Here is a 20,758-nt window from a genome sequence, read left to right on the forward strand (position 1 = left end):
CCCCCTTCAGCTCCTTGGGTACTTTCTCTAGCTCCTCCATTGGGGGCCCTGTGTTCCATCCAATAGCTGGCTGTGAGCATCCACTTCTGTGTTTGCCAGGCACTGACATAGCCTATGGATACTCTTACCCTAAAGACCAATCACTATGAAATTATGTCAAAATTTGGAACAAAGTATAGGGGAAGATCTAAGAGAAAATTTTATCTGATGAACTCATTGCAGAGAATCTGTTTCATAGAGAAGTCCCAATTTGAATATATTAAAAAAAACAATCTATACCTTCATTACAAGAAAAGTATTTACTAGAACAAGTGGAACATCCCAAGCTCTGCCAGGACACTGAAGTCATGCTAAGGTGAGAGCCAATGAGACTCTGTACTTTAGTAGAAATGGTAATCATCTACACATCACTAGCAGGCAAGTCTGCCTTGATTTAAACTGCATACAGATCGAGAAAACATTTCAGGAAATCATATTGATAGTTCGCCTACATACATCAGTGGAAAGGCCCCTGTAGCTCCCCGCATGACAGCTGAGACAATGCTGTCTCTGCTGTCACCTGTACTGAAGCAAAGGTGTGTCTCCTACATTTTGTTCCTCAGCCTTCCTAGGAGGGCACTCCCTACCTCACAGGAAGTAAGGGAAAAGGCCGTCCTCTCTGACACCTCTGGCCCCAGTGCAATTATACAGCTGCTGGCTCAAAAAATAATTCCCAGAAAGTCCAAAGCAGCTCACCCACAAGGCCCACAGCTCTATACTCCTACCCACCACCCAAACATCATTCAGATTTGGAGTCTTCTGAATTGAACCCTAAGAACAGAAGGATAAACTACCATAGAATGTTCTGGCCAAGTGCTAATCACTGAGCTCTGACCTCAAAAAAGCCACATAATGTCTCAGGAAAATAGCAGTGATCTTACTTTAAAATTACCATGATATAGAGGACAAGACTACAGCCAAGCAGGCTCACAGTGGGCTGCCTGCAGTTGAGGCATTTTTATTCTCTTAGTTAACAAAAAAAAAAAAAAAGAAGAAGAAGAAAAAGAACTTCATAATTCTTGATTCTCGGCAGTGTGGGAAAGTCTCCAGCCCCATATGCTATGTATCTGTCTGGGATTTTTTTTCCCTGCCCAAGAATATCATAGCAACATAAAGACTTGCATGGCAAGGAGAGCTGCCAGGTCTGTCTGCTCTTTTCCCTAACATAGAAGCTTTTGCAGCAGGGATGTGTACTGGCTCCCACAGGCAAGGGAACAGCTTGGGTGGATGCAGAGGGACACTTCACCTGGCGCGCTGGGCAGGAAGACTTTATTCAGATCCAAGGAGGAGGCTCTGGAATGGGTTTTCTGTGGCCGTGGTGGTGGGGTGGGAGGGTCCTCACCCCTTTTCATGGCCTCTTCTATGGAGGTGCTAGAGTAAGATCTGTAGCAAAATAAGGGAAGGTCAGAGCGAAAGAGCAGAGCTTTATTCCCTGAAGCTGGGTTGAAACAGAGAATACCCCAATGTCAAAATGACTGCAGAGAACAGACAAGGTGCCAAAAAGCAGCTAGAAATTCTACTGTCTCATGTCATTGCGTATAATAATTGTCCAGACCCAGCCATGACTGGGATCTTTTGCCCTTAGTATATAATAGGCCTAAATTTACAATTTCTCCAAAAAATGGTTTATATAAATTCAAATCAGTTTCTGAGATAGTTGTTAATAAGAACAATGTGTAAGTAAGCCTTTCAGCTTACAGTCTTCTGTGTTTGAGGAAAAGGGCTTCATGGTATTAACTGATTAAAACCCTGGTTTACTCAAAATGTGATCGCAGGCACATGTGGAATTGAGACAGCCACACTGACCAAGAACTCAAACACAAGGCTGATGCCACAAATGATGCTTCAGAAAGGGAAACACAACAATCAGCTTCAGGAGGTAAGCCAGCCTTGCCCTGAGAGGGTTTATGGAAATTTTCAAAGCAAAGGCTTAATAGGAACTTTCTCTAAAGTGTAGCAAAGCACAGCTAACTTGGTGACTTCTGACACTATAAGAATAGCATTTAAAGAAAATGGAAGAAAAGCCAGAATGTTGCAAACTCCGATCTGTTTCAGTTTTTAAGGTGTTGGTTCAGTGTTGTGAAACAGAGAAGAAATCTTCCTGGAGTAGTAGCTAGGATATTGGCAACATACTTGTTTTCTATGTTAATTCAATACCATACTTTTTGATTTATTAATACGGACAAGTTCCCAATATGATGATCAGGAAAAACACGGAGATATGTGTCCATCTCTTCTGTTCACTTTCTCGGCTGACTTCATGTCAAAGCAGAAAGCAGAAAATTACCTCTGAAGCAAAATACATCTAAGAAAGAAATTACCTTCAGGAAACTTGCTTTTGTAATTAGCTATTACAACAGTTCTTACTAAATTAGAGTTGATCAATGGCTATTAAACTCCTTTAGTTTTGGTAAAGCTGTTTTTGACAAAGCAAAGTTTTGTTTGCTTTTAACTTTTATTAGGTTTGTTCTTTGACCACTTCGTATATGTGTAATGTGCATTTGGATTATTACAGCCCCCTCTCTAAGTTCCCTCCCATTTCTACTATTCTTGCTTCCTCCCAAGTCTCCTTCCCACAATCATGAGGTTTTTTTGCTTGTTATTTTGTTTTGTTTCTTTGTTTATTAGACCCACTGAGGTTTATGTGTGTGTCTACAGACTTGAAAGTTTCCATTTGTGCCTTGGTGGGTATGCAACTAGACACAATGGCTGCTCTTCTTCCAGAATCCATCAGTAACCAATAGTTCAGCAGGGAGGGGCAGGGTCCCATGAGGTCCAATTCATAATCAACTGTTGCTAGGCATGGTTTCTCTTTTCAAAAAACAAAAGCTTCTCAAAGGTCTCTCTGTGGTGTCTACAGGTTTTGTTTGTCTTGCAAGGTAGCAGTCTTTAAGACAACCATAATAATAGTATGGGGGAATTTTCTTTGTTTGATTCTTGTACTGTATCTGACTAGACAGACAAGGCAAACAAAGACAAGAGCTAAGGGAAAAGTTCTCTAACTGTCAAACAGAACCAAAGGGAATCAACAATTTTTCACCAAGTAAGCTAGAGTTCCTAGCTAGAAGTTTAAAAAGAAAAAAAGCTTTCTATGCCATGTACAGCTTTCATGACATGTTCTATTCAAGGAAGAAAGAATAAGTATAGAAACATAAGTATAACAGTTGGTGTGAGCATGCACATTCTTGTAACACACACACACACACACACACACACACATATATATATATATATATATATATATATATATATATACTATCCCATAGTCATATATATGTACATATACATATACATACTATACCCCACTTCCTTCCTGTATATGATCTTCATGTTTATATTTTTACATGGAAAGGTAGTGAATATCAAATAAGTAAGACTGTATGGCATGACTGTGACCAGGTAAAACAAAACATAATGTGCAAGGGATTGGCAAAAGGGATTAACAACATCATAGCAGAATGGTCATTTTCCCTCTTACTCTTATACTTCACAAGTTCTTACCACTTGACAAATGAGAATAAAGATGGTTTGACAGTCTTGATCTCAGTAAATAATCCATTAGAAATAAGGAAAATAAAATTATCCATATTGAACCAAGGGTCCAACCTCTGAAAGAATAATACATTAAATTTGTCCAGTCTATTACTAGTGGAGGATGTGCCTTTGGGATTTTGTTCTTTCATTCATAGTGAGGGGAAAGAAGAACTCAGCAAAAGCTATATTATGAAGTTCAATTTAATGGCTAATATCATATATATCAAAGCCATATTTATGAAATTCAGTTTGTGGCTATATAGTATACATCAGCTCATTTCTGCAATTCATGGAAGGCCTTTCTTTTTTAAAAAGAGATTATTTATTTATTTTATGTATATGAGTACATTGTTGTTATCTCCAGGCACACCAGAAGAAGGCATCAGATCCCACTGCGGATGGTTGTGAGCTACCATGTGGTTGCTGGGAATTGAACTCAGGACTTCTGGAAGAGCAGCAGTCAGTGCTCTTAACCATCGAGCCATCTATCCAGCCCATGGAAGGCCTTTCTTATTATAAAAGTAGATTAATATTATCATTTCTATATCCCAAAGCTAGTACAGACTAATATGTAAAGAATCTGCCAATCCTTAAAAGAAAACAGAATGATTAAATATGGTCACCATAGAAAAAGTGACCATACTTTTCTTTTTTACTCAAATTATTGTTTAAAATATATATTAATTAAGTATCTGTGGCTTATATGAACAAGAAAGTGAAGCCTAAATTGTTTGATTTACATTGAGGTAGTATTCCTTAACTTTCAAGAGCATAAAATATGACATGGCTTAAATCAACTTGGGGAGTGGTAGAGAGGAGCTGAAGCTGAAGGAGGAAAAGAAGTCCCTGAGAGTTAGAGCCAAGCAAAGCAAACAAACAAACAAACAAAGAAAAACAACCAGCCACATGGTAGCCCATACTACACTACAGCTCTACTGCTTAAAAGTGGCCCCAATATTTCTTATCTTCAGTGGCCTCCTTCAGTGTCTCCGTGTTTCCCTTCTGCTCCTCCCTTCCAAGTCTGATAACAGCCACACCCTGTTCTCTTGGTTCTCCCTCTTTTGTTGATGTCTATTTAAAACTGGGAAGCTGAGAAAAGACACTAAGAATGGCTCACACAGACTCTAGGTAGTGCTTACCTGAAGCCCAGTGCCTCCTTGAAGTCACCATAAACATTTCCCCTTCTATAGATTTTCTGTTCCAGAGTTCTTACTGTTTTGGTGTTCACATTCACAGAAACTTTAGTTGTTGCTTTTTAACCCTGGTTCTCTCTTAACAAAGCTATAGGCCTCTATTACTTATCATCATGCCCCAGATCAGTCATGTTACACAAACTACTTCCTGTCAGGGGTCCAGATAACACTAGTCACCATGTTCTAGCACGAATGCCCACAAAGACTAAAAGGCTCTCCAACATCACTATGTAATCGAGGCAGGCCACTCTTGAGAAGTGAAATGGAGCACATCTTTAGATTTAAATCTAAAGGTACACCAGATAGTAATTTGGATGTGGTTTGGGGGATTTTTATTTACTTCTAGGCAGGGAAAAGGCACAAAGGGCATCAAATGAGAAATTAAATAAACACTACCTGGATCTTGGTCTTGCTTTGAGACTGTTGCAGTCCTTAGAAGTTGCTGAAACAAAAGATTATTTGTTGGTTGCTTGGCTTCTCATTTCTCAGCTAATCAGGGTAGTGAGTAGCGCCTGGGCTAGTACAGAACGCAGCAACAAGCGAAACTGGGGATGATGTGCCCATGGGCGAACGCAGGGGCTTCCACACTATGAGAATTCTTATTTTAAAGTTAAAGGCAGGAGAGGGAAAGAAGTCCAGCAAGTTTTCTTTCATTAAAACACTGAGAGACCATTCTCAAGTCTAATTTTTTTTAAGTCTAAATGGATTAATGGAGACATTCCAAGATAAAAAGACAACCCACTTAAGAGTTTGTCTTTTTATATGATAGATTCCCACCTGAGGGCGTCTTGGTCTCTCATGATAGTCTAATAATAGACTTGAAACCAGTCTCCCACGAAGGTTAGGAATATATCTAGCTACATATCTTCTTTAACTATAGAATATTGCCAGAGGCAGATGTAGTGGTTAATACCTGAATTCTAGAGGCAGAAGCAGGAGGATTGCCACAAGTTCAAGGCCAGCTTTGTCTATATATTGAGTTAAGCCAGCCAAGACCAATTTAATGAGAGCCTGTGCACATGCATGTATGAGTGTATATGTGCACATGTATGTACATATGTGCGTGCATGCGCAGAGCACCATGGTTACCATGGTCATGAGAAAGCTGAGCTCTTACAAAAAAAAAGTAAAAAGGTGTGCAGCTTTTCCTATAAGAAAATACCCATAGCCGGGCGTGGCTGCCCATGCATATGATCCCAACACCTGGAAAGCTGGCTCAGGAATATCACCATGGGTTTGAGGAATTTACCTACACGGTAAATTCCAGAATAGCCTGGCTAACCTACAGAATGAAACCCTATCTCAAAAACCTCCCTGTATAAAAATATGAAAGAGAAAATACTCTGGCTCCCCTGTCTTTGTAACCAAATCATACAAAGAATACGATGGATTAAAATATGTTTCAACCACACTTTTCCTAATGAAACCTAAATCAGAAGCTCATGCACTCACTATCAGTAGCCATGGAGTCCACGTTCCCATCAGACATAGTGGGGAGTGATATTATAAAAACATCAGCTCTCTTTTGTGTTTCCACTTATTTGTGGAAGGTGCCCTTAGCACCTCAGAGCTCTGCTATGGTTTCGCAAACACTGCAAATTTTTATCATTAAAATCCACAGGAAGAGTGTGATGTGGAGAATATAAGTTGTTTCTTTGTTTCACGTATTTATCCAAAAGAATGTGTCTTGCTATGCTATTCCGTCCTCATTCACACTGTTCCAAAGATAAAAGCCTCCTCTGGTATGAAGCAGCATAGATTGATGATGGTCATTAAAACCCTTGGGTTAGACAAGCAAGGAAGAAAGGGAGCTAAAAGTCTCATAAATGCCAGCAAGGCGCAAAGCAAACTCCCTAGAGAGCGAGCCTTTCCTTACATATGGCCAGCTGCATTAAAAAAAAAAAAAAAAAAAGAACCATTTCTCCTAACCTAGTGAGACCAGGCATGTCTCTGCTTCCAAATGAAATGTTGCCATAGCTCCCTCCTCACCAACAAAAGTATGAAAAAGCCAACAAGATTGAGACTCTCCTTGTTCATATCATGCACTCACACCTAGGCAAAGAAGGAACAAACCCTCCCTCCCTCCCAAACTCAAGGAAGCAAAGAAAAGCAACCATCCTCAGGCAAAGAGACTGCAGTGGAGCTAGGAGGCAAACCTGTGCCCAGACTCCCTGCAGTGCTGGAGATGGCCTCTGAGTAGGCCCGCCACTGCTCCTCCGTGCCCCTCTTCTTCAGGACTCACTGCTTTCCAGAAATATTTCAGGAGCAAAAGTCCTAGCCATGCTAAAACCCTGTTTCCCAGCCCGCCATACCATGGTAACTGTTCACTCCTTTGTCATTTGTCTTTGTGCTGCTGCAGGGATGGGTGTGGAAGCAAGGATGAGCTCTGCTAATGAGAGCTACACAGACAAGCAGACAGACAAATAGAGTAAGGGTATGAATGAGCCATGAAGAAAGGAACAGAGACCCCAGGTGCTCCTCATCACTAACCAGCTGAGCTGCCCTTTCCTCACTTGGTAAACAAACCCTCTCTCACAGAGACAAATAAGAAGGCTGGAGTGCTAGGAACATGAATGTCCTGCAGAATGGCAAACAGTTCCTTTTGTAGAGGATGTAAATAAAGGTCCCTCATATTCTAGGCCTGAAAATCTGGATTCTGAATTTAGTTCATTATAGGATAAAAAGAGACCGAGATGGAGCAGGTAGCAGAAGGCAAGAAATGCTGCGATGCAGAAGGTCCGTGAGCTGCTCACTAGCAACGGAACAGCACCCACAACTGCCCACAGCAATCTGGAGACCATGCTGCACAGGAACACTTACTTCACCATGATCCAGAAGCAAAATGACAACTACTACCGTGCACTATGTGTGACTGAATTAGGCTAGACTGGAACATGAGGCATGTTAGACATCTTAGACTCCACTAACACATATGCATTCAATAACTAAAAGGGTGAGAGTATGTCGGAAATGTTTAACAAGGAAAGGCATCTCCATTCCCTGATGACTGGCACCCCTCATCTATCACCCAGAACATCACCTTCACTGCTAGCAGCAGGACTACCACCATGTATATAATAAGCAGAGCAGAGACATACTTTTCCTCTCTACCTGCAAAGATGTGTCCAAGGTACAGCTTGGTAAGTTGGCCCAAGTTTCAGACCACAAAAGCCTCAACAGTACCAGGCTAGTTAAGTCTTCCATCCGCCACCCTGACAGCCTGACTCAGTTCCCCAGTACATGTGAGTATCTGCAAAAATGGCAAGGGCACACTATGTTGCAAACTCAAGCAAAAGCCAATGGATGGATCACAGCTTCTCATTTAGCTGGAGAGAGGGGAAAATGACAACTTCCTGGAACACTCCAGGCACGTTATCTTTCATCATCTTTCCAGGAAATGAGATAGGGAAGATGACACAGACCTGATGATTAAACTAAAAGCCTGCAATGGAGCTGAGAGGAACTGTCTCCAGTACATTGACTACCAGAATTATAATTACCATCTTGTGACTCTCCTATCTCCCAGGGGAAACTGTGGTGACTTCCCAGGAAACAGGCTATTAAATATGTTTGAGATGAGGGATTGCATCATATCCAGAAGGGGGCAGCAGTACGAAGAATAAATCAAAAATCACACAGCAGGATCCCAGGCAGCGTGAAACAAATTTAGATATACTTCACGTGCTGTGGTACACCTGTTAGGTTTTATCTGGTGGTGCCAAATGCTAGTCAAAGAATGTTAAAAATGAAAACCGAGGCTCATGCCTCAGAGAACACTTGATCTCATGCTGAAATCTCTGGAACAAATAGAAAAACTCAGGATTCCCAAAGCCTATAGGAGAAGTGTTAAATTAACACTCCAAATTGAAATAGCTTTTACTAATACCACGTCATGAAATTTACAAAGCATCTACCTTAACATCCGCAATCAGAGACGCTTAGAATTGGCCTATGGAAATTGAATATTTCCCCTGTGAAGAATGGATCCAAATATATTTCAAAAGTCAAAATCAGGCTTGAGAATCCCCACTGAATTTAGAGTCATGATTGATTTACCATCTTACTTTCCGATTTTGCAGCATTGCTTTGTGGAGGTGGTGGTTTCCAAATAGGTCACAAAGCAGAATCACCTGGGGGCTGGGATGTCTTCTGTGCAGTCCTTCCTATCTCCTCCTATTTCCTCTTTCTCCATCCTACTTTTGCTTTTAAACTTGAAAGGAACTTAGTATTTGGGAAGCATAAGCATAAGCTTCAGTAGTGTACTGATTCCTTTGTTGAAACTTTAAACAAATAAGCTCAGGATGATAGTCAACCAGAAGAAACATTATTTACATTCGAAATGTGCAAGGACAGTAATAATAAAGAAGGAAGGAGAAACTTTATTCTGACCTCAAAACCAAAGAACTAAATAAAAATGCTTTCTGGAGCCACTTGAATTTTAACAGGGTTTATCTTGCTTCAGTGATGGCTTCATTAAGAAAGAGCTAAAGGGGGCTAGAGAGCCAGCTTATTATTCTTGCAGGGGACCTGGGTTCAGATCCCAGCACACACATGGCAGCTCACAATCATCTGTAATTCCAGTTCCAGGGATCCAACACCTCTTATTGACATCAATGGGCACTGCACATATATGTGCTCAGGCATATCCATACACATACATAAAATTAAATAAACAAACAGGTTTTAAAGAAAGAGTTGAAAACACGACCCCTGTCCGGCAGTGGTGGCGCACACCTTTAATCCCAGCACTTGAGAGGCAGAGGCAGGCAGACTTCTGAGTTAGAGGCCAGCCTGGTCTACAGAGTGAGTTCCAGGACAGCCAGGGATACACAGAGAAACCCTGTCTCGAAGAACCAAAAAGAAAAAGAAAAAGAAAAATAGAAAACATAGGCCCAGAAATTCTCTTTGGTTTTACAGACATGGTTTCTCCAAGGAACTGACTTCATAACTTCCTTTTATTTCTCCTTGGAATCTACTCCATGTTTAAGCAGTACCTTCCTGGTAAGGAAGGATTATAAAGATATTTGAGATTGACATTTTGCCAATGAAAATACCAACTCTGGGCCTCTAGTTAATCCATCTTCTGAGTTCCTTACTTTACACAGAAAGCACAGGCATTTATCTGAACCACTGTCCCAATTTGGTACTTCTAAACTGAAACTGAATGAAATCTAAATGCAGAACCTAAAGTCATCCTCTATTTGAAGACAGGGAGAAGGTATAAAATCGAAGGCTTCTTGTTTTACAAAACACAAGTCAAAAACTTGGAGACAAACAGACACACTATCACAGACACAGCAATCTTCAGGTCACCAAACAGCTGAGATTTTACGATTAGATTATTGGATAGAAAATACATTAAAATGGATTCATCCTACCTGTGTCCTCAGATACGGCCTTTGGTAAGGATTCGTTAACAGTACTTTTCAAAGCTAGTAGTATTTTGTTTCATGTTTAAGCAAGAAGAAAGAGAAAGGAGAAGAAAGAAAATAAAGGCCTTGTGAAATTTTATTGTGAGATACATTATATTAACACAAATAATCCCTATCCATCAGTTTTAAAAAGGTCTTACAAAGCCCTAGAGTTGCTATAGCATTTTTAGAACAATGAAAACCTCATACAGCACAGAAACAGGTATTCCACAGACAGAAGGAAGGCCTAATGTCAGCTTTCTGGAAAGATAGCCACTAGTGGTTAGGACGGGAAATACCAAACAGGAACTAAAATTTCTCTCGTTTTCTTTCTTAACAAACACTGACAAAATAATATTTGGGGATTTAAACCCATGTTTTAACATTTTTTAAAGAGTTTTGTAGTTGAAGCACTGGCTTGTAAGTTATGAGAGTGATCAGCTGGAGACAATGTCTAGTTCCAGTTGAGTCTCCTAAACAAACACTTACATCAGAAGTATGGACCCTCCGGTGCTTAACGGAAACCGGTTTCATGTTTCATGTCTTTGGGAGGTTGAATTAATGGCAGGGCTCAATGGGAAAACCTGAAATGGCTTCACTTCAGATAGGCTTCTCCCACTTGTGAGTGGTGAACTGATGGAACAGATGGAACACTGGCTTAAGACAGAAACTCTTGGTTCCTGTCCCAGGTCTTTTTCTCTTTTTGTGAAAGTAGATCATTCATACTGCCTGCCTGAGCATGCTGCTTATTTCTAAATCTTGGGTGATTTTAAAGGCACTAGTTTTGTACGGCCTGTATGTAAGATGGTATGTGAGGAGGGATCTGGTAAGTCATAGAAGGATCACACAAATTACACGGTCCTTAGAGGAGAGGCTCCTTCCTGCACTGTGGATATTACAGGCCAATGTGCCCCGTGCCTGAGGGTATCTCTTAACACTGGACACTGGGTTGACTGCCTTCTCGGCTAGATAAGCAAATTGAAACTGGACTCCATATCACACCATCGCACCGGTAGGACTAATGAGAAACAGATAAAGCTTTAAGATTGATGCTCTGTCTGAAAGAACTTCTTTATGGATTAGACCTCTATACAAATGTATATTAGTGCTGTTTTCCAAACCAACACTAAATATTAATCCCCCAATTCTTTCCATTTCCTAACTATGGGACCAGAATCCAATATACCCTCAGATTAACAATGACCAATGAATTAAGGCGATTCAGATACAAAAGGTCCTACTGCTACTTGGTGAACTATAGGCTTATGACAATTTAAACTATTCAATATATCCAAGTGAGTGTACATATGGCTCAGTGTCCTCATATGATGTAGAACCTGTGCAGGGCGAAATCAATGAGGAAATGGAGGAAGACATCTTTATAAGGATAAAACGAATTATTTTCCTACCTTGTTTGTCATCAGCAGTAGTCACATCTTGGGTAGGGACAGGGAAGTCAGCCACATCTTTAACAGATGTCTTCTTAGGAAAGAAAATTAAATATACAGGTTGAAATAAAAAATTAAGTGATAATCACATGAATAAATGTTCTAAAAGTTATAGTTCATGTCAAAAATGTATGTCTTCAGTAAGTTCTGACATTTAATCTACTTTATTAATTTGGTTTCCTAATGAGGTGCAAGTAAATTTGCACTAAAGTATTTACATGCATAGAGGAAAGACATAGATTTGAAAAACAAAAATTCAGATCAAGGCATATTAATGAATGTTACTTTGAATTTGAATTCTGACTGGGAGTCAGGCAGAGATTTTTTTTTTCCATTTGTCCAGTCAGCCAAGAACCAAGCCTTTCAAGCCTTTTTCACAAACAGGGAGAGTCTGTGATAAGTGGGTCTACAGTGTGAGTACTTGCCAGGATCTGTTATGTAGTGGAGTCCATCCTCCTCATTATAGATGTTTATAGATGAGTAGATAAAAATTTTCCCCTAAAGCTGGACACAGTGGAAGCCCCTCTTCTTTAAAGGTTTATTTAATTTCATTTTTATGTGCATTGATGCTTTGACTGCATGTATGTCTGTGTGAGGGTATCAGATCCCCTAGAACTGGAGTCACAGACAGCTGTGAGCTGCCATGTGGGTGCTGGGAATTCAGTCCAGGTCCTCTGAAAGAGCAGGCAGATCTCTGTGAGTTTGAGGCCAGCCTGGTCTACATAGTGAGTTGTATGATAGACAGGGCTACATAGTGAGACTCAAAAAAAAATTTCTCCTAACTCATAGATAAGAACAGGGTGGGTTGGTACCCATAAGGTGTTTCCCCTTTCCTGAGGAGAGGAAGGGGAAGAAGTGGAGGAGGAGCTTGAAAGGATAGAACTGGGAAGAGAGGAGGGAGCTGTGATAGGGATATAAAATGAATTGATTAATGCAAAAAGAAAAGTTCTCAGTATATCAATTGAGTACTCAAATTGATCACATATGGATTGTTTTCAAATAGTTTAAAGTCTAGTAATTGTACTAAGCTTTTCCAATATGTACTCTAACTATAGTATTAGTAAAAATATAGTGTGTTTAAAAACTGCCCAGAGAGCAGATCTTAAATCTCCACTAAAACAAAGCTATTGTGTGACTGAGGCTCTATGCACATATCAAAACATCAAAAACATGTGCAATTATATTGGTCTTACTAGATTAATATACTAGACCTTAACAAAGCTGCAAAGTATATACCCTAAGGCCTCTGCTGTGGTTAAAGGATAAAATATATTCAGATTTGTGCCATCTTCATGTTCACGGTCTGCAAAGGTATCTAAAAATGAAAAATGGCTAGGTAGACAGAAGATTGACAGGTTGACTTGTCACCAAATGTACTTTGGTATTACATACATTTTAAATAGAAACTTAGAGATCAGTGGAAAATGCAAGGATAGTGAGTAAAAGCATAGAGGTCTTTGGTCCAGTGGTTAACATTCATTTACTTCTCAGAACTCAAAGCCATGCTTCTAGTTTTAAATGGTTCCAAAATAAAATGTCATAGCACTACAAGGTGGGAACATGATCTAGGGTCTAACCAGCCTCATCTAGGTGATTCTTCAAGTGTTAATGTCACAGTTATAGCATAATGTAATATATACTAAATCACTTTAAAGTAAAAAGATTTTATGTATCAGTACAGATAAACCACTAGACAAACAGCTCAAACATCCACTCAGTTATGTGATAAACTAGAAAATATTTTCTCTGTAAAAAAAAAAAGCAAAAATTATAACATTTCTCAGGCTAAGTCCATTTAAACCAAATAGTAGCTGAATTGTACATTCATGGATATTGTTTAAATTCTAGAATGCAGGAAGAAACTTTAGATGCATTTCTTTAAAAGGGCCATGTTTTACTTTTAAGTTGTGTACATGAAGTTCCAATCTTTCCCTTTGTTTTTAATTTAGTTTTTTGAGAAGTTCGTATCTAAGTGCTGTCTTTATATCATTTCTCTCGCATGCTCTCCTCCAAATCCTCCTATGGCTTCCCTACTCCCTTTCAAATCCATGGGCTCTCCTTCTTTCATAACTCTTTGTATGAACATATGAACGTGTGGATACATGACGCTGCTTGCTAAGCCCATTTAGTGTTGTTTACTTGGGACTGGACAGCCTATCAGAGATCTCATCCCTAGAGAAGGCTGATCCTTCGTCTCTTAGCAGGCATTCACTTCCTGTAGCTCTTCATCTAGGGGTAAGCTAACGATAACACCAGTTGACATTCCAATGTGGAAGGAGGAAATGTCACAAGGCCCTCTCACTTTTTTATTTATATGGTATTATTTTCTGTAGGCTAGTACATAGTCTACATTTACATTTTAGCTGTTTCTTCTGACAGGGTAGCTAACACCTCCTTTAATCGGTTTGATATGGTATGCATTCCTATCCTAAGAGGTGATTCTCCACAGGGCAGTGAAAGCCCCTGTTCATAGTCTATTTATTATCTCCAATAAATTATCGAAGTATTTTTTTTTTACAGTGCTGGGGATTGAACCTAGAGTCTCATAGCATTCTAGGCAACTGGCTATACCACTAAACAATATCCCATTGTGCTTTTTGGTTTCTCTTTTGAGACAGGGTTTCATTCAGTTTTCCAGGTTAGTCTTAAAATCAGTCCATAGACCAGAATGCCCTTGAACTTATGATCCTCCAGTCTTCACATAGCAAGCAGTTGGCAATCAAAAGGTGGCCAGAAATTATATCTTAATAGGGTATTTATTTTTTTGTCTTCTCCCATCTGGACTGTATTACAGAAGAAAATTGTCTAGGAATAAAAACAATTCAGACAAAATAAATCCAAAATGTCACTGAAAAAGCTAACTGAAGCCATAGCTAAGTGGTAAAGCACTTGCTTAAAACACCAAGAAGAAACTAAAAAGCAAATAAAAATGGACACAAGATTTTAATAAACATTTCACCAATGGAAATACATAAATGGCTAACTAGCAAATGAGAAAAATGTTCAACATCACTGGTCATTTTCAAACCGAAACCCTCATGAGATAGACATACATTCCGCTGGGATGGCTAAAATGAAAATGACATGAGCCAGGGCGATCAGGAATCTGAGGAAACAGGAGCCATTATACATTCCTGCTTGGAGAATTGAAATAATGCAGTTTGGTGATTCCTCAAAAGGTTAGCACAGTTATGGCACAATACAACAATTCTACTAGTAAATACATTGCAAAGAGAAATAATCATATTTACCCATATAAAGCACTTACTCATATAGGTTCATAATAGCCAGAATATACAATAAGGAGAGAGAAATGAACAAAATATAGCATATCCATACCATGAAAACTATTCTGTACTAAAGATGAAGTACCTTCAAAACATTATACTAAATGAAAAAGATACTCAAAAGCACACATTTGCCATTGGCCTATTTATGTGAAATGCTAAGAATAAACTAAATGAGAAACAGAAAGGTAAGTAGGAGCCCGGGAGATGGGTCGGTGGGTTAGAAATCACTTGTTACCACATCTGAGGACCCAAGTTCAATCCACCAGATCCCACACTGTAAAGGGACAGGACTCGGCAACTTGTCCTCTGTCCTCCGTGCTGATGTCACAGCCTGTGCACCCACCCCCAAATGAATAAATAAATAAGATTGACTAGTGACCATCAGATGGTGGTGATGGGAAGTGTGGCAAGTGGTGCTAATGAAAAGAGGGTTTTAATTGGGAGTGATAAAAATGTTTTGCTATAACTGTTCATTTTCCAGAGTTAGTGAAGACATAAGCTATGGTTTACTTCTAGCATACATCCTGATTAACATGTTTTTTGTTTTTTTGTTTTTTTTTTTTTTACCTCCATCCGATTCAAGTCACAGGACTGTTGGTTTGCTGGCATTGACTCAGAATAAGAATCAAAAATTGCACACTCCCACTTGGATTTAGGGAAAGCTAGCAGGGAAGAAAAAGAATACATAAGAATGTTTACTATAGCCATAGTGGAATGTCTTAGCAGTGTTTCTGGGCTCGTTAAATGTAACAACAAAGTCAACTCACTCATATGTACTATTTACATCACTAGCTGTAAAGAGGTAGCATTTGAAGGTCTTTACAAACACAATCTAGTAGCGCTATTCCCATTTCAAAGACAGTGAAACTGAGGAGCAGGAAAGGCAAACTAACTCACTCAAGGGTATACAGCTAGTCAGTGACCAGCAGAGACCCGAACAACCAGCAGTCCAGCTGACAACTTCTTGCTCTTAGCAATGAATGTTACCACATGGCCACATTGGCTACCATGGTATGTTACATTTTAATCATATTAAACACAATTTTTAAATGCAGTAGCCATAACAATGGTTTAAATACTATGAAGATTAACTTAAAAGAATACCTCTTTTTAGGTATTGCTAGAAATAAGCAAAATACTAAAAATAATATATACCAAACATAACTTTATGAAATACATATTGCTTTGGTTAACAGGAGTAACAAAAATAAAAGCATACATTCTTACTGACTGACAATAGAGAAATAGCATTATAAGTCTCTTCAAGCATACAACAGCAAAAGTAGTTGTTAGTTGGGAAGCTCAGGAAATTGGCATGAGAGAGAAAGGGATGCTACATGGTAAGCTAATTGCCTGGCAGCCAGGTTGCTTCTTAAAAGAGCAATAGTAAAACACTTTACTACTTTGCCATGAGGTAATTAAGAAAGAAAAATCACAATGACTTTTAAAAAGTTGCTAATATCCCAAGAGGAAAAACAGACTGGGGTAGATAATAAATAGAAGCTATAAATCAAGTGTGTCAAGATACACTGTTAGGAAGTCAAATTTTAATGAAATGATTTTTAAAACTAAACACAATGTGATTTTAACCCTTCCTGGTCTTCCCACCACTTCTGTGCGCTGGAGTGCTTGCTGGGGAACCACTACCATTTGGGGGCAAATTTAAGAAGGCAATCTTGTGCAGGAAGCTACACTTCAAAGACTACAAATGACAACAAGCAACTGCTAATTATCTCCACCCTACCGTCTACCTCTGAGTCCACTGTCACCTCCTCAATCTGAGTAGGTAACCCAGAGAATCACTGCAGACAAGAAATATAATTTTGTCATCACCCTGCCTTACCCTGGCCAATGCTATTGCTTATGATCTGTTTCCTGCTTTTCTCTTCAGCCTCATCCTGGCCTTGCTTCTTTGTTCTATGCACTCCAACAGCTATGGCCTGAAATGTCTATTCCTTGAGTGTGCCAACTCCCTTCTCAGCACCTCTCAGCATACCTGCTGCCCCTCTTCCAAGATCACAGAGAAAACACGGTGCCTTTCACATAGTAAAGACTAAAAACATTTTAACACGCTTTATAACAAAAATTTTCTCCTAGAATCCACCCAGTCTCCCCAGATGTGGAAGTATCAAAAATGGCTCATACACAGTCCACCAAATGATGCAATGTAGCCTTAAAAGGCTGTCTTCTAATTTGGGGGAAAAGATTATTAGTTCTATGACTGTTTGTTAAAGAAAAAGACCTTATAGCTTTGAACTACCCTACTGAAGACCAATTAGAGATACTAGGCTATGTCTCAAGATGCCAAGCTTATAGTTGACTCTATAAGATTTATTCTCAGGGGCTGGAGAGATGGCTCAGCGGTTAAGAGCACTGACTGCTCTTCCAAAGGTCCTGAGTTCAAATCCCAGCAACTACATGGTAGCTCACAACCATCTGTAATGAGATCTGATGCCCTCTTCTGGTGTGTCTGAAGTCAGCTACAGTATACTTATATAATCAGTAATAAATAAATCTTTAAAAAAAAGGGGGGGAGGGACTGGAGAGATGACTCAGTGGTTAAGAGCACTGTCTGCTCTTCCAAAGGTCCTGAGTTCAATTCCCAGCAACCACATGGTGGCTCACAACCATCTGTAAAGTGATGCCCTCTTCTGGTGTGTCTGGAAACAGCTACAGTGTACTCATTTAAATAAAAAAAACAAATCTTTAAAAAAAACTTAAAAAAAAAGAAAGAAAAAAGAAAAAGATTTATTGTCTATCAACAGTGGGATTTAGTACTTGCCATCCATGACTGTCATGAAAAAAAAAGAACAGTGATATTGGTTCTAATCCACCCGGAAGGCACCATAAATAGAACAGATGGTTTATACTTCCTTAGATCATCCCTCTAACTCGTATTCTAATATGTGGAAGTCTGATACAAGTTAAAGAAAGAATCTTCAGATGTCAAGGACTCCCTGGTGTCCAGACATCATTTTAAGAAATAAGAATTTGTTATTAGGCATTCAGAAACTATAGCTAAGGTTTATGATGTATGATAAAGGCCTTACCTGCTTGCAAGTACTCTGGCTGCAGAGTTGGAGGCAGGCCCTCTGGCAGTGGGTAGCCGTTCTTCCGAGCTACGATGAGATGAAATGCAGCACAAAACTCGGGCAAGGTCAGGGCTCCATCACAGTCAGCATCACTGAGTTCCCTAGAAGATGAAGAATGTCATGAGTTGCCTGTCATGCAGCATCAGCCTCAAGCACGCACACACAGTTCCCAGATTCCTGCCCATGGCCTGTGATAACCTTAAAGTTTCCCAGGCAAATCCATGTGAAATCCCAGGGGCCATTGAGAGGGGAAAAAAACCAAGCTGATTTGTGGCAGTACCATCAGTAAATTTACTTTGTAAATGAGGAAAAAAAAAAAAAAAACGATGCTTGGGTTTTTGCAGTTACCTGACAGTTGCTCGATAAGTGCCGGCTGTGTGGTGTAAAGAGTGCTGGACTTGATGCTGGAAATGAGCCAAGAAAGGGCAGAGCCAGCCACTAAGGAGTTCATTCAGACTATGGACATAGGCACCTCTCTCTTTTTTTTCTTCAGTTTTAAGGGAAAATGGTTTGAAGCAGTGTGCATTTTGGTAGCAAGTTAGTCTCTGCATGAGAATTTTTTCTTAGAAAGCTGGGCATAGTGGTATATACCTGTAACCCAGCACTTAGGAAGCAAAAGCAGGAGGGTCAGGAGTTCAAGACCAGTCTTAGATACATAGCAATTTCTAGCCTGAGGTACATGGGACCCTGTTTTAAAACATGGACACAGAGATGGGACAGGCAAAAGGAGGAGAAAGGGGGGGGAAGACAGAAGAGGAGAGGGGATCAGAGAAAACGAGAGTATATAGGAATACAAAGAGGTTCAAGAAATACTGGTTGCATCATATTTTAATATAAAAGTAGCAACTAGAAAAGGGCTGGTACTGGAAAAGAGAAACCTAAAGAAAGGGAGTCTTAAAAAGGCATGTCTCTGCTTCCGTCACCATCTTTCACTAAAAGACACAGACCTATTCATTAAACACAAAAGAAACCTATTTGCTAAAAGAACTAAGATCCCTTAAGCACCAGCATCTCTGTGGTATACAGACACAAGGATACTTGTATTAGGACAAGTGTAGAAATGACTCATGTAAAACCGTTAGGGGAAAATCTCTAAGGGAAGGTCTGTAACTTTGCTTTGGACCATTTGCATCCTACTATTCCCCAGGAGACTGTTGCTCTCATTCAGAATGCAGCAGCCCTGAAACAGCTGCTCCCCGGGGTGAGGCATCTGGGAACTGCGTCAGATGCCGGATGGAGAGTATGCCATTTAGCCTTCATGCATTTGTCTCTACAAAATGACAGGAAGCCTCACAGGGTAATGTTAAGGCTGGGAGTTCTGCCAAAGCAGACTCTATTCTTTTCAAAATGGTCATTTTCTTCCTACCCTTAAAATCTAACATAAGACTTGTTGAAAAAAAAAAAAAAGCCAGACTATATGGCCGAAAAACCTAAATCCAGCTCAAAATCCCAGCTACACTGGTATGCATGATATACCAGGAATAGCTTTTCAATAAGATCCACAATACATGGTATGTGATTCTAAATTCTATCATAATTTTGTAATGCCTCATGAAAAACTCTTTACATAAATATTCCAATGTTTTAATATATATTTATAATAGCATGATCCACAAAGGCAGGAGTTTATGGTACTGAGCATTTTCTGGACCATGGAAGCGCAGTCCTCCTGGAGCTCCAACTATGGCAGCTGCATTGGCTGCATTAGGGCCCAGCTGTGAAACACCTGCCAACTTTACAAAGTTCACAAGCTTCTACAAATTTAACTTCGTTCCGGAATGTTCTTGGACCTTCTGTCCACCCTACCTTATAAAATATTATGAAGAATGGCTTTTCAAGGTCCGCTGGCTTCTTGCCTCACACTAAGTTAAAAATATGAAAATAAAACATATGACAGAATGTCTCACATGGGCACAACTGCCTACACTGAAATCAGGATGGGAAAAGAATAAAAGTAGGAAATCCCTTTTCTTATATGTACATATATGTGCTATATCTGTGTGCGCCACATGAATACAGTGCTCTGGGAGGCCAGAAAGGGTGTTGAATCCTACGGAGCTGGAATTGCAGGCAGTCAGGAGTACTATGTGGGTGGTAGGAACCAAAAATCACTCCTCTAGAAGAGCGGCCATCTCACTAGCCTGCGGAAATTACTTTTAAACTAGTAGCTAACACTTAGGACTCACTATGCAGGTCTGATACTGCTCACCGTGGTTTTCATAGGGTAATTTATTTAACCTTCATAGCAACAACAACCTGAGTTCTATTCACTCTCAATTAGTTTTTAAAATCATCCAGAAAATAAACTTCTCGGGGCTGGGAGTGGGGCTCAGCAGTGGAACACTTACCTGGTGTGTGTGTGAGGCCCTGGATTCAAACCTTAGCACCACCAAAAACAAAATCAAAAAACGAAACTTACTTGAGAGGCTGAAGCATGGCACTTGCTGCAAGTCTGAGGCAAAGCCTGAGCTACACAGTGAGTTACAGGTCATTCTAGACTGCAGAGTAAAACTCACGCTCAAAGCAAACAAAAATTACATCTTAAAAAATCAAAACAGTGAAAAGATGAGTCTATGATCACACTTGGCAGCAAACATACTCACCAGATATAAGAGAGTTCTGGAATGGAGAGCTTTGATTTGGTGAAGAAGTTCTTGGCCACCGACCCTGTGAAGAGCCATGATTTAAGTCAGCTGTTACTTGTCTGAAGCAGCTTGGACATGCAAGCGAATTGCCATGTTTTCCTTTAAC

At 39.8% G+C, this 20,758-nt stretch overlaps 1 protein-coding gene across 7 annotated transcripts in view; it reads right to left on the minus strand.

Moving 5' to 3' along the window:
* Reps2 (RALBP1 associated Eps domain containing 2) overlaps positions 1 to 20,758 on the minus strand; it is a 218,286-nt gene that overhangs the window by 88,241 nt on the left and 109,287 nt on the right. For 2 of the 7 annotated variants that reach the window (XM_021187406.1, XM_021187405.1), the window contains exons 7-13: positions 20,611 to 20,674; positions 17,966 to 18,108; positions 15,483 to 15,577; positions 11,587 to 11,659; positions 10,145 to 10,198; positions 5,163 to 5,208; positions 1,286 to 1,422 (exon numbers count right to left, since the gene is read on the minus strand). In XM_021187406.1, coding sequence (XP_021043065.1) covers positions 1,286 to 1,422; positions 5,163 to 5,208; positions 10,145 to 10,198; positions 11,587 to 11,659; positions 15,483 to 15,577; positions 17,966 to 18,108; positions 20,611 to 20,674 — 612 coding nt within the window. The remainder of the gene's footprint in view (positions 1 to 1,285; positions 1,423 to 5,162; positions 5,209 to 10,144; positions 10,199 to 11,586; positions 11,660 to 15,482; positions 15,578 to 17,965; positions 18,109 to 20,610; positions 20,675 to 20,758) is intronic. The other 5 variants (XM_029534081.1, XM_029534080.1, XM_029534079.1 and 2 more) reach the window with 4 other exon arrangements.

Source organism: Mus pahari, chromosome X, assembly GCF_900095145.1.
Source record: "Mus pahari chromosome X, PAHARI_EIJ_v1.1, whole genome shotgun sequence".
In the NCBI taxonomy this organism is placed as follows: Eukaryota; Metazoa; Chordata; class Mammalia; order Rodentia; family Muridae; genus Mus; species Mus pahari.